The sequence below is a fragment of the Thamnophis elegans genome, chromosome 16 (genome assembly GCF_009769535.1).
Source record: "Thamnophis elegans isolate rThaEle1 chromosome 16, rThaEle1.pri, whole genome shotgun sequence".
NCBI classification, from domain to species: domain Eukaryota; kingdom Metazoa; phylum Chordata; class Lepidosauria; order Squamata; family Colubridae; genus Thamnophis; species Thamnophis elegans.
The window spans coordinates 29067840-29082189 of NC_045556.1; the positions used below are offsets into that span (position 1 = coordinate 29067840).

Here is a 14350-nt window from a genome sequence, read left to right on the forward strand (position 1 = left end):
GGAGGAAAAGAGGGTGGAAGGGAAGGAAGGAAGGAAGGAAGGAAGGAAGGAAGGAAGGAAGGAAAAAGATTATAATGAGAGTGAGGGAGGGTTTGAGGGAAGTCACTTGGCCACCTCAGGTGCCCCCTGACACAAGTGATGTTGAGCTGGCCACACCCACCCGGCCACGCCCCTGGTCACACACACCTCAGGTCAAACACAACCCTTATGTGTCCCTCAATCGACCATCCAGTCGATTTCTCACCCTTCAAATAGCCTTTGCACCTCAAAATACGATCAGCTCCATTGGCCAATCAGTTTTTTTCAACCTTCCCCCAATCTCCTCTTGAGGAAGAGCTTCCTCTGTCTCCCAAAGGGGCTTCTTCAAAAGACTTTCTCTCTTTTCACTTGAAGCGGTTTCGCTTCTCGCCCAAGGAGCTTCTTCAGTTCTGAGCGAAGAAGCTTCTTAGGATCAGAATTGAAGAAGCTTCTCGAGTGAGAAGCGAAACCTCTTCAAGGAAAATCCAGTCCAGTGGCCTTTTGGGAAAAAGCACCTTTGGGTCAACCGTGACCTGGACGGCTGAGAATCTCCGTAGAAACTTACTCACAGGTTGATCAAGGATATTTTGAGGGCCAAAACTCAACCGAAACATAACCTTGTAGTAAAATTGCTATTGAATCTACTCAGGAGGGTAGAGATTCTGGGTCGGAAGAAGTAAGAAACCTTGAGAGATAGTTTTGGGGAAACTAGAAGTCGTTCTTCCCCCTTTTTTCCACCAGCAGAGAAAAACAAGGACACCAGTTCTCTTCTAAGGAGGTTCTAGGTTACCCAAATTACCTTCCCATGTTGGGCATGGTCCTGGAATTACAGGAAAAGCCTTGAAGGATTGAGGAGGGAGGTAGGTTTGGCTTTGGGTGTTTGCCTAGCCTGATGGGAGTTGTAGTCCAGGGATACGAAGGGCAACAGGGAGTTGGGAAAGGGTTAACATTTCCTTTCCCTTTCTACCATTCCTTCCTCTTCTCCTTCTCCTCCTTCCTTCGCCCTTTCCACCATTCCTCTCTTCCTCCTCCCACTTTCCAACTTTCCTTCCTCTCCTCCTCCCCATTCCACCATTCCTTCTTCTCCTTCTCCTCCTCCTCCTTCCTCCGCCCTTTCCACCATTCCTCTCCTCCTCCTCCCCCTTCCAACTTTCCTTCCTTTCCTCCTCCCCCTTTCCACCATTCCCTTTTCTCCTCCTCCTCCTCCTCCTTCCTCTGCCCTTTCCACCATTCCTCTCCTCCTCCTCCCCCTTTTCAACCTTCCTCCTTCTCCCCCTTTCCATAATTCCTTCCTCCTCCTCCTTCCTCCGCCTTTCCACCATTCCTCTCCTCCTCCTCCCCCTTTCAACCTTCCTCCTTCTCCCCCTTTCCATCATTCCTTCCTCCTCCTCCTCCACCCCCTTTCCACCATTCCTTTCTCTCCTTCTCCTCCTCCTCCTCCTTCCTCCGCCCTTTCCACCATTCCTCTCCTCCTCCCCCCATTCCAACTTTCCTTCCTTTCCTCCTCCCCCTTTCCACCATTCCCTTTTCTCCTCCTCCTCCTCCTCCTTCTTCCTCCACCCTTTCCACCATTCCTCTCCTCCTCCTCCCCCTTTTCAACCTTCCTCCTTCTCCCCCTTTCCATCATTCCTTCCTCCTCCTCCTTCCTCCGCCCTTTCCACCATTCCTCTCCTCCTCCTCCCCCTTTTCAACCTTCCTCCTTCTCCCCCTTTCCATCATTCCTTCCTCCTCCTCCTCCACCCCCTTTCCACCATTCCTTTCTCTCCTTCTCCTCCTCCTCCTCCTTCCTCCGCCCTTTCCACCATTCCTCTCCTCCTCCCCCCATTCCAACTTTCCTTCCTTTCCTCCTCCCCCTTTCCACCATTCCCTTTCTCCTCCTCCTCCTCCTCCTTCTTCCTCCACCCTTTCCACCATTCCTCTCCTCCTCCTCCCCCTTTTCAACCTTCCTCCTTCTCCCCCTTTCCATCATTCCTTCCTCCTCCTCCTTCCTCCGCCCTTTCCACCATTCCTCTCCTCCTCCTCCCCCTTTTCAACCTTCCTCCTTCTCCCCCTTTCCATCATTCCTTCCTCCTCCTCCTCCACCCCCTTTCCACCATTCCTTTCTCTCCTTCTCCTCCTCCTCCTCCTTCCTCCGCCCTTTCCACCATTCCTCTCCTCCTCCCCCCATTCCAACTTTCCTTCCTTTCCTCCTCCCCCTTTCCACCATTCCCTTTTCTTCTCCTCCTCCTCCTCCTTCTTCCTCCACCCTTTCCACCATTCCTCTCCTCCTCCTCCCCCTTTTCAACCTTCCTCCTTCTCCCCCTTTCCATCATTCCTTCCTCCTCCTCCTCCACCCCCTTTCCACCATTCCTTCCTCTCCCCCTTTTCCTCCTCCTCTTCTTCCTCCTCCCTTTTCACTGTCCCTTCCTCCTCCTCCTCTTCTTCTTCCTCCTCCCTTTTCCAATCTTCCTTCCTCTCCTCCCCATTCCACTATTCCTTCCTCTCCTCCTCCTCCCCCTTTCCACCATTCCTTCCTCTCCTCCTCCTCCCTTCCTTCTTCTTTTCAACCATTCCTTCTTCATCCCCTTTTCCTTCTCCTCCTCCTCCACCTCTTCTTCCTCCTTCCCCAAATCCGGGTTCCCTCATCTTTCATTGCAAGGGCAACTAATGTGGAGGTAGTTTTCCGTTAAGTGGCTTTATTACTGGTTAGATTTTTTTCTTCTTCTTCTTCCTTTTTTTTTACAAATTTTGACAGCGGAAGAAACGTGTCACTTCTTTTTTCCCCCTTCCCGAGTGTTCGATTCTAAAACATCGGAAGGACCAGTCGAAAAGGTTGAGGACTTAATTTAAAGTAGCAAAACTCGTATTCACATTTTTTTTCACTTCTCTCCCCCTCCCCTTCCCCCCTCCCCCCCTTTTTTTTTGAAGTTTGCGTGGTCTCAGACGTGGTCATAAATATACAGAGAGAGAGAGAGAAAAAACAAAGGAATGGAGAGTAAATAAGGCACGTGGCAGTCTTTGAAAAAATCACACAAGCTTCAGCCAACTTAAATTAATTGCCATTTCCCTGGCCCGGTCCATAAAACTGTACATCGACACACAAATGTTGTGTGGGCAGCTGTCATTCCAAGTCACACTCCTCCAATATCCACGGTGGCTTTCAGACCCCAGCTGGATTTGACCCGGCGGATCTCCAGCCCAGTGGTGGGAACGTCCCGAGTTTGTTTGTGTGTGTCTGTGTGTGTTTTTAAAAAATAAAAATAAAAATCCATTTGGAATTGGACGAAAGGATAATTCCTTTCCTTCAGAAGGAGACAACGCCCACCCGGCCACCCACCCGGCCACCCCGGGAATCGAGTGGTCATCAGAAAAGATTGGTCAGCGTCGTCTGTGAAGGGCTGCGGGATTCGTGGACATCCAAGCCGCCAGACACGGAGCTCAGGACTGACGTCACGGAAGGCATGCTAGGATTCGTCAAGTCTGTGAGGGTGGTGGGCGTCCTGGAGGGGCTCAGGGATGTGTTGGAGATCTCCGAAGCGGGTCCGGAGGGGGTGCCGGCCTGGAGGGCCGGATCGGATGCCTTGTCCACTCCCGTGTTCTCTTGGCGTAAGAGGTTCCGTCGGAATTTGGCCCGGGCGTTCTGAAACCAGACCTAGAAGCGTTGGACGGGAAGGAAGGAAGGAAGGAAGGAAGGAAGGATAAAAAGCAGGAAAGGAAGGAGGAAAGGAAAGAAGGAAGGAAGGAGATGGGAAGAAGAAGCAAAGAAGGAAGTAGGGGAGGAGAGAAGAAGGGAAGGAAAGAAGGAAGGAAGGAAAGGAAGGAGGGGAAGAGAGAAGGAAGGAGATGGGAATGAGAAGGAAGGAAGGAAGGAGATGGGAATGAAAGCAAAGAAGGAAGGAGGTTGGAAGGAAGGAAGAAAAGGAAGAATAAAAGCAGGAAAGGAAGAAGGGGAAGAGAGAAGAAAGGAAGGAGATGGGAATGAAAGCAAGGAAGGAAGGAGGTGGGAATAAAAAGCAGGAAAGGAAGGAGGGAAGGAGAGAAAGAGGGAAGGAGATGGGAATGAGAAGGAAGGAAGGAATGGGAATGAAAACAGGGAAGGAAGGAGAGACGGGAGGAGATGGGAATGAGAAACAGGGAAAGAAGGAAGGAAAGAACAAATGAATAAATGCAAGGTAGGTAGATGGGTGCAATCTTTAAAACAGTGCCCCCCCCAACCTTTTGGGCACCAGGGACCAGTTCCATGGAGAAATGCCACAGACCAGTGTCGGGCCATGGGTTTGGGGGCTGGGGAACCCTCCTGCTTTAAAAGATGTAAACTCTGCTTCATTCCCAATACAGATTGATTGGCCAGGCGATGGCCTTGATTTATTTAGAGTTTGGCATATCATGCATGGACTTCCAGCACTACAGACAGTCCTTAACTTACCACATTTAGTGACCGTCCCAAGTTACACCACCATTGAAAAACGTGACTTATGCCTGTTTTTTTTAACAGTTTTGTTAAATGCAAGATATGTGGTCAACATACAAATTATTTTATTCATCTGTTACTTATTTACTTGTCCAGAAAGTGCTTTTTTCCCCAAGAGGCCACCAGAATGTTCTACTTTCTCTTTGAAAACAGATTAACTGATTAACAGAGTTGGAAGGGACCCTGTAGGTCATCTAGTCCAGTGGTCCCCAACCCCCGGTCCGCGGCCCGGTGCCGGGCCGTGGAGTACCTGGCACCGGGCCGCGCAGCCATGATCGCTGCAGCTGGGCGCCGTGGCTCTTCTGCTGCGCCAGCCGCTCCTCTTCCAGCCGCTCGCCCAGCGCGCAAAGCTCCCGGCAGCGGTGCCACAGCTCCTCGAGGCGCCGGCGGCTCTCCTGGTTCTGCGCGCGCAGCTTGCGCAGGTCCTGTTGGCCCAGGCGGCCCCCTTCCAGCTCCTGCAGCGCCCGCAACTCGGCCTCGTATCGCTCCAGGCTCTGCGCGCAGCTCCAGCTCAGCACCAGCGCGTAGTCGGAGGCCAACTGCCGCTTCTCGGAGCGCCCGGCCCGGAGGACACGCGGGGCAGACAGCAGCGCGGCCGGCCGCTGCTTGCGCGCTTCCTGCAGCCCTTCGTGCTCGGCCAGGAGCTGCTCCAGCAGCGCCTCCAGAGCAGCGCAGTCGGCCCTCAGCCCCTCCAGCTGCTGCTGCCGCCGGGCCAGCTCGGGCTCCAGGCGGCGGAGACGCAGCTCTCCAAGTTGCGCGCTCAGCCTCTCCAAGCTCTCCAACTCGTGGCGCAGGGCGTCCCGCTCCAGCTCGCCTTGAGGTGATCTCAAAAAATAAGCTAGGTTGGATATGACTGGGATAAGATTTCCAGATGTTGACTTGGCTCAAGTCACCGGTTCCTTTTTCTTGCTGAATGAAAACTCCTGCATCATGGTTGTATGTAGGATGTATTTAGAAAAATTCAAGATGGGAACCATCTTGGTTTTTATGTGATGCAAATAAAAGAATAAATAGGCTTTTAATTTCATAGTCATGGCTATTACCTTGACATTTTCGATGTCACTCTGACACCCCTGTCCCAGATAATTTGGTGAATGGACAGAGAGGCTACCAGCTAGTAGTAGGCTGGCTTGAATGCACTTACTAAGAAAGGATTCACAGTGAATTCAATGAATAACATTTTTGGGTGATCATCAATCTGATGGGAGCTATATATCTATTGCAACATTTACCTGCAAATTTAAAGGAAGTCCAGAAAGCGATTGCAATCTATTTGGCATATATTTACAAATTCATATTGAAAACAATGCAACATCTAACATTTTATGATATATAAATGAAATATATATGATATATAAACAATCAATGTGTCGTCGCGAACAACGCCCCCCCACCCCTGTGCGCGCTCAGCGGGCCACGGTAAAATTATCACAGGCTGACTGGTCCGCGGCGATAAAAAGGTTGGGGACCACTGATCTAGTCCAACCCCCTCCCCCTGCCCAAGCAGGAGACCCTACACCATTTCCGACAAATGGCAATCCAATCTCTTCTTGAAAGCCTCCAATGAAAGCTCCCACAACTTCTGAAGGCAACTTCTGTTCCATGGGTTGATTGTTCTCACTGTCAGAAAATTCCTCCTTAGTTCTAGGTTGAATCTCTCCTTCTTCAGTTTCCATCCATTATTCCTTGTCTGGCCTTCAGGAACTTTGGAAAATAGCTTCACCCCTTCCTCTGTGTGGCAGCCCCTCAAATATTGGAAGGCTGCTCTCTTGTCTCCCCTGGTCCTTCTCTTCGCTAGACTAGCCATGCCCAGTTCTCATCCAAGAAGCTTCTTCAGCTACTTATTTACTTGTTTTGAAGTCTTAACTTCTTCAAAAACCTCATCACTACCAATGCATCAATTTCCCTGAGTAACTGTGGTCTCATCGGTATCCTGAAAAAGCCTTCTTTAAACCTGGTGGATCTCCACAGAGGATGGAGGAACTACCTCTCAAAGTTCCTGGGGCCATCTTGATCGGGAATTCTGGGAGACATCACCCCAACATCAGGAAGACACCCCTGAGAGTTGAGGAAGTTGACATAGTGGAATTGACTGGATCTCTGGAGAATTTCATTGGATTTTTTATTTTATTTCTTGCAATGGATGACTGTGAAGGTTGGACCATAAGGAAGGCTGAGCGCCAAAGAATGGAGGCCTTTGAACTCTGGTGCTGGAGAAGACTCCTGTGAGTCCCTTGGACGGCAAGGCCATCCAACCGGTCAGTCCTAGAGGAGATCAACCCTGACTGCTCTTTAGAAGGCCAGATCCTGAAGAGGAAACTCCAATCCTTTGGCCACCTAGTGAGAAGGAAGAAGGACTCCCTGGAGAAGAGCCTCATTCTGGGAACGATGGAGGGCAAAAGAAGAAGGGGACGGCAGAGAAGGAGGTGGCTGGATGGAGTCACCGGAGCTTAAATGGACTCCAGAGGATGGGAGAGGACACGAAGGCCTGGAGGAATGTTGTCCATGGGGTTGCTATGGGTAGGACATGACTTCACAACTAACAACAGCAAAAAGGTTGGAAACTTTTTCTTTCTCAAGGTGAGCTCAAGAAACATTCATAACATTTTCTTGGCCATGATATAAATCTGTTTTTTTTTAACTGCCTCCGTTCAGATATTTCTCTTATTTATTTATTTCCCTATTTATCCCAAAGCTTGGGGATTTCTAGTAGTCTCCCAACAAATCTCCCTTTCTTTTCCCCCCAACATTTTCTATATTTTAATCCATAATCACGTGCATTCCCATATTAACATTGCTTACAGTATATATTCTTATATATATTGATATACTGGTATTTATCTCTAGTTTCTTGATCTTCTCTCATGATTACGTTTCTACTCTTTGCACCTGTTTTCCAGCCATTGGTACCACAAGTCCCATGTTGAGTAATACTCTGTTTCCCCTTTGTCTTTATGTTCCATCGTTAACCTGTCCAGTTCGGCAGATTCTAATATTTTCTTTATTACCATTTCATCTGTAGGTATACTTCCGTTTTTTCCAATTTTGTGCATACATAATCCTAACTGCTGTCATCACATGTAACATTAAGCATAGGATTCTTTTATTGTATTTCCCTGGTAGTATATCTAATAAGTAGCAGTGGCTCAATGGCTAAGACACTAGCTTGTGGATCAGAAAGGTCGGCTGTTCAACGGTTCAAATCCCCAGTGCCGCGTAATGGAGTGAGCTCCCGTGACTTGTCCCAGCATCTGCCAACCTAGCAGTTTGAAAGCAGGTCAAAAATGCAAGTAGAAAAATAGAAACCAGCTTTGGTGGGAAGGGAACAGCGTTCCATGTGCCTTTGGCATTGAGTCATGCTGGCCACATGACCACAGAGACGTCTTCGGACAGCGCTGGGTCTTCGGCTTTGAAACGGAGATGAGCAGCGCCCCCTAGAGTCAGGAACGACTAGCACCTATGTGCAAGGGGAACTTTTACCTTTACCTATACCTAATAAGAATAGTTCTGGATTTAGATCTATTTGTTGTGTTATCATCTCTTCTAGCCACCCTTTTATCTTTGCCCAATATCTTTTTGCCGATGGACACGTCCACCACATATGATAGTAGGTTCCCTGTGCCTGTTTACATTTCCAGCACTCTGGTGAGCTATTTGGGAACCTTTTTCCCATTCTTGTTGGTGGCAAGTGCCATCTGTAGAACAAATCTTTCTTTTGTTTAGATGTTACATTTATCTTCTGCCCACCTCCTAGTTTGATGAAAAGAAGGACTAGGGGAGACATGATAGCAGTCTTCCAATATCTCAGGGGCTGCCCCAAAGAAGAGGCAGTCTAGCTATTCTCCAGGGCACCTGAGGGCAGGACAAGAAGCGATGGGTGGAAACTAATCAAGGAGAGAAGCAACTTAGAACTAAGGAGGAATTTCCTGACAGTGAGAACAATTAATTAGTGGAACAACTTGCCTCCAGAAGTTGTGAATGCTCCAACACTGGAAGTTTTAAAGAAGAGATTGGATATCCATTTATCTGAAGTGTGGTAGAGTCTCCTGCCTAAGCAGGGGGTTGGACTAGAAGACCTCCAAGGCCCCTTCCACCTCTGTTATTTTAATCTAAGGTAACCCCAAGAGTCACAGAGATTGGATACCCATTTGTGTGAAGTCGTGTAGGGATTTTTTAAAATAAATACAGGTGGTCCTCAACTTACGACCACAAGTGAACCCCAAATTTCCATTGCTAAGCGAGGCGTTCAGTCAGATCGCTTCATTTTACCACCCTGCTTGCCGCCATTCTTAAGTGAGTCATGGTGGTTGTTCAATTAGTAACACGGCCATTAAGTGAACCCACACTTCCACCCACTCCCCCCCTCATCGACGTTGCTTGTCAGAAGGTCGCAAAAGGGGATCACGTGACCCCCCCGGAGGCTGCGCACGGTCATAAATACGAGTCAATTTGCCAAGTGCCTGAATTTTGGTCCCCGTGGACAACAGCAGTGATGGCGAATCTTTTTTTCCTCGGATGACGAAAGGAAGCGTGTGCACATGCTGAAAACCATAATGTAATGCCAATGTAGCACCAAAGCAGGGGGTGGGGGGCATGCATGCATACACACACCCCGCGCATGGGTGCACATCTCCCAACAAAACAGCTGGCCGGCAGGAGGTGCACACCCCATGAGCAGTGGGGTTGACCTTGGCCACGGCTCGCGTGCCATCACAGGACTCAGCCGGTCGTAAGTATGGAAAACGGTCCTTAGTGACATTTTTCCCCCGGGTCGTCGTAACTTTGAAAAGTCACTCAATGAAAGGTCGTCAGTCACAGAGTGTCGGTAGGGGATTCAGGAAGGCATTGAAACAGAAGAAGAAATCCGCCCCCCCCCCTGCTTTGACTACATGGAAATTATGACAGGTTCTCTGTTTTCCAGGGTGCAATAAAAGAATGTTAGGGATGAATGAATTCTTGGCTTGTTTATTGGATATATTGGATTTTTTGTTTGTTTATAGGAGAAAATTCTGCAGAAAATACTGCAGAAAATTCCACTTTTTTCCTAGTAGGATAACACAGCTGGTCAGAAGAGAAATTTGGCAAGACAGCGCCAGGATGGCAGAAAAAAAAAAGATGATTTTCATACCGAGTTTCCCCAAAAATAAGGTTCTAGGTTTCCAGTTTTATCGTATTTATATGCCGCCCTTCTCCCAAGGACTCAGGGAGGCGTACAACATAAAAGAAAACACATATTACAAAAATTAAAAGGGACCTTAAATAAAGTATCAAAAAAAAACAAACCCAATTGATATTTACAATAAAATTTTAAAAATTAAATTAAAATTAACAACAAGAAGACAGGGTCTTATTTTCTTTGGACCCCCAAAATAAGCACTTGGCCTTATTTTCGGGGAGGTCTCATTATTTTTGAGGTATAGGAGGCGGAGAGCGTGGTCACCTCACGGCTGCTGCTGTGTTGCAATGTTTTGGGGGAGGGCTTATTTTTGGGGGGGAGGGCTTATTTGGGGGGAGGGCTTATTTTAGCACAGGCGCTCCAAAGCCCATTTGGGCTGATTATTCGGGGAGGTCTTATTTTGTGGAAAACAGATTCCTTTTTTTTTCAGCATCAGAAAAGGGGCTAACATAGGTTCTTCCTGGATTTTCTTTGCAATAGAAAAGCAAACTCAGAAGTTCATTATAAGAAGGAGATAAATTAGTCCTATAAACAATCTCCTTTTGAGTTGCATATCTTTCCAGCAAAAAGTGCAATGCAAAAAGGAAAAGAGGAAAAAAGCAGAATTCTGCATTTGTTTCTTAAAGGAACAACTCTCTCTCTCTCTCTCTCTCTCTCTCCTTTTTTTTTGCAAGAGTGGAAATTTCCTGTGCTACCTTATTCCTCAGGGGGAAACTGAGGCAGGGGAACCAAGCAGTGACTGAGAGAGGAGTTCAATGCAGCAGTCTGCCTTGGCAAACGGATTTGGCATTGTTAGGTCATATTTTCTTCCAGGGGCCCCTTTGCAAAATTAGGTGTCAGGTCTGGAATGATGAAATTAAAAATTAGGAAAATCTAACCCATAAAACTAAGATCATGGCATCCGTCCCTCTCAATTCCTGGCAAATCGATGGGGGAAGAAATGGAGGCAGTGACAGATTTTATTCTTCTGGGCTCCAAGATCACCGCAGATGGGGACGGCAGCCAAGAAATTAAAAGGCGCTTGTTCCTGGGTGGGGAAGCTATGGCAAATCTAGACAGCAGACTAAAAAGCAGAGGCATCACCCTGCCAATCAAAAGTGCATCTAGTCAAGGCCAATTGCAATAAAAAATGAATGGAAACCCACCAAGGAGAGATTCAACCTAGAAATAAGGAGGAATTTTCCGACAGTGGGAACAATCAACCCATGGAACAGAAGTTGCCTTCAGAGGTTGTGGGAGCTTCATCACTGGAAACTTTCAGGAAGAGACTGGTCTGACATTTGTCAGAAATGGTGTAGGGTCTCCTGCCTGGATGGGGGGTTGGACTAGATGACCTACAAGGTCCCTTCAAACTCTCTTAATCTGTTATTTGTTAAATAGATGGCTGTGAAGTTTGGATCATAAGGAAGGCTGAGCACCAAAGAATGGAGGCCTTTGAACTCTGGTGCTGGAGAAGACTCCTGCGAGTCCCTTGGACTGCGAGGCCATCCAACCTGTCAGTCCTAGAGGAGATCAACCCTGACTGCTCTTTAGAAGGCCAGATCCTGAAGAGGAAACTCAAAGACTTTGGCCACCTAATGAGAAGGAAGAAGGACTCCCTGGAGAAGAGCCTCATGCTGGGAACGATGGAGGGCCAAAGAAGAAGGGGACGACAGAGAAGGAGGTGGCTGGTTGGAGTCACCGAAGCAGCCGGCATGAGCTTAAATGGACTTCAGAGGATGGTAGAGACCAGGAAGGCCTGGAGGAACGTGGTCCATGGGGTCGTGATGGGTCGGACACAACATTGCAACTAACAACAACAATCAAAAAATGTAAAGAGAGGGAGAAGGAATAGTGGAGAAGAGGGGAAAATAGAAGGGGGGAGGAGGAGGAAGAAGAAGAGGAAGAGAAAGAGGAAGGAGGAGGAGGAGGAGGAGGAGGAGGAGGAGAAGGAGAAGAAGAAGAAGAAGAAGAAGAAGAAGAAGAAGAAGAAGAAGAAGAAGAAGAAGAAGAAGAAGAAGAAGAAGAAGAAGAAGAAGAAGAAGAAAAGAGAGAAGGAGGTGGCTGGATGGAGTGAAATTGAACTGAAATAATAATAATAGCAGTAGACTTATATACCGCTTCATAGGGCTTTCAGCCCTCTCTAAGCGGTTTACAGAGAGTCAGCATATTGCCCCCAACAATCCGGGTCCTCATTTTACCCACCTCGGAAGGATGGAAGGCTGAGTCAACCCTGAGCCGGTGAGATTTGAACCGCTGAACTGCTGATCTAGCAGTAGCCTGCAGTGCTGCATTTAACCACTGCGCCACCTCGGCTTTTTCTAATAATATCCTAAATGCAAGATTTCAGGGTGATCAGCTCCCCAACCTCCAGCTGGGCTGCTAAAAGTGTTCAATCTTGGCTTGATGGACAAACATTTAGCAATTGTGGTTCTTCTGCCTTAGATGTGTTGAGCTGATGTCTGTCAGAGATCCGAGAACGTGGAAGCAGAAGGGGAAAAGTGGGACGGCAACTCACAATGCATCTCCTGAATGACAAACAGGGACCTTAGATGGAAAGATGGAGTCTGGCATGGACACTTTCCCATTTTGCTTAGAAGCTCACAGATGATAACTCCAACTATGATGGAGATTGGTAGCCATGACAGCAAACCTCTTCTTGCAGTTGTATGTATGTACTTATCTATCTATCTATCTATCTATCTATCTATCTATCTATCTATCTATCTATCTATCTATCCATCCATCCATCCATCCATCCATCCATCCATCCCTTTCTCTTTCTATCTATCTATCTATCCATCCATCCATCCATCCATATCTATCTATCCATCTATCTATCTATCTCCATCCATCCCTGTCTGTCTATCTATCATCTATCTATCATCTATCTATCTATTTATCTATCTATCTATCCATCTATCTTTCTATCTACCTATCTATTCATCTGTCCATCTGTCTGTCCATCCATATCTATCTATCTATCTATCTATCTATCTATCTATCTATCTATCTATCTATCTATCTGCTATCTATTGATCTATTGATGTAACCATGTGTCCATCTTTATCTATGTATGTATGTATGTATGTATGTATGTATGTATGTATCTATCTATCTATCTATCTATCTATCTATCTATCTATCTATCTATTCATCTGTCCATCCGTCCGTCCATATCTATCTATCTATCTATCTATCTATCTATCTATCTATCTATCTATCTAATTTATTGCCTCTCCCCCATCTTACTGTAGGGTAACTCTGGGTGCCTTAGTGTTACACATCAGTTAAAACATCAAAAGTTTAAAACAAATCTTAAAACCAAAGACACGTGGGGAGGGCGTGGGTGGAGGGCAAGAGATGGGATCTGCTATTATTCCACCCGCTCCATTGCCCTAGTCCCCCACTGGGGTCCCAAGCTGACTGGCAGAACCAGTTCTTTGGGCCCTGACGAAAGGATAGGAGGGTTGGGGCCAACCTCACAGGGGAGGAGGCGAGACACTCCCGAGGGCAGGAGCCACAGCAGAGGAGGCCCTCTTCCTGGACTCTGCCGGCTGGGATAATCGGGCTGGACTGGACCCTCATTGCGCCTCCTCTGCCGGCGCCAGTGGGACGGGCCAATCCCAGTGGGATGAGACGGCCCCCTCAAGTAGCCTGAACCCCTGCCATTTTTTTCCACAGTTTTTTTTTTCATTTTTTAATAAAAGTGTCAAATCAACCTGCGAGCAGTGTGGCACCTGGGCACCATATATTCCAGTACAAACAAAACTAGCCAAATTAAACATGATTATATATTCAATCAACTTATGAAATTCCCATACACATCTATATTGGATTACCGTCTATCATGATGCGATTATTCCACCTGTTTCTCATTCTTACTTTCGTTTTATCAACTAGAAATGTAATACATTGATATTCCCTTTATTTCTATCTCTCCTTCTAGCTTTTAATCATGTCACCCTGTATTATAAAGTTTTTTTTCTTTCTTTCCCGTCTAATTTCCAGTTGTGTCACCTGCCTACAAAAAGAAAGAGAGAGGAAAATAAAGAATGGAGAGGACGATATAGAAGAAGACAGTTCAAATCAAGAGTCAAAAACAGATAGATGATTTCGCTGGGATTCAGAGTGGCACAAAAAGGGTAGACAAGGGGGAATGTGTCCCCCCCCCACAGAAAGAAACAATCAAACAGCAAAGAAGGAAATAGTAATAAGAGACTAGGAAAAACCCTGGGGAAAACTACTAGAACAATAAAATTAAAAGTGAGAAAAAAGACTCTGAAGAAAAGATACAATAATTATAAAAATAAGAAAAAGGAAAAAAAACTAGGAGAATGGGAGAAAAGAAGAAAATTAATAAGAAGTGGAATCTTTGAGAGACCAAGAGGAAATGTTCAGAGGAGGAGGAAGGGAACGAAGGAACATATTAGTAGATTAAAGAGAATTGTATTAATATTGTTAACGGTCAATTAAGATGTAAGGGAATTATAGCAACATTGTTAATTGTGGATAATTAATTAAGTTAAACGTTCTCTGTGTTAAAACTGAACTTGAGGATGTATGTTCCTTACAGTAAAGTAGACCAAATATAAAATGATAATTTGGTTTCACCTTGAAGGGGCAATTAGTGATATTGCTTATGTATTAAGAAAATAAGTTTAAGATAAAACAAATATGGAAAGAAAATAATATGGCTGAAATTGGAAACAGAACTATAATGTAAA

At 46.5% G+C, this 14350-nt stretch overlaps 1 protein-coding gene across 1 annotated transcript in view; it reads right to left on the reverse strand.

The window, feature by feature from the left end:
• Nucleotides 1-2935: 2935 nt before the first annotated feature.
• Nucleotides 2936-14350, reverse strand: part of LOC116519399 (LIM/homeobox protein Lhx2) — a 34233-nt gene continuing 22818 nt past the window's right edge. Inside the window, exon 5 of the mRNA XM_032233252.1 lies at nucleotides 2936-3649. Coding sequence (XP_032089143.1) covers nucleotides 3362-3649 — 288 coding nt within the window. The 3' untranslated portion in view covers nucleotides 2936-3361. The remainder of the gene's footprint in view (nucleotides 3650-14350) is intronic.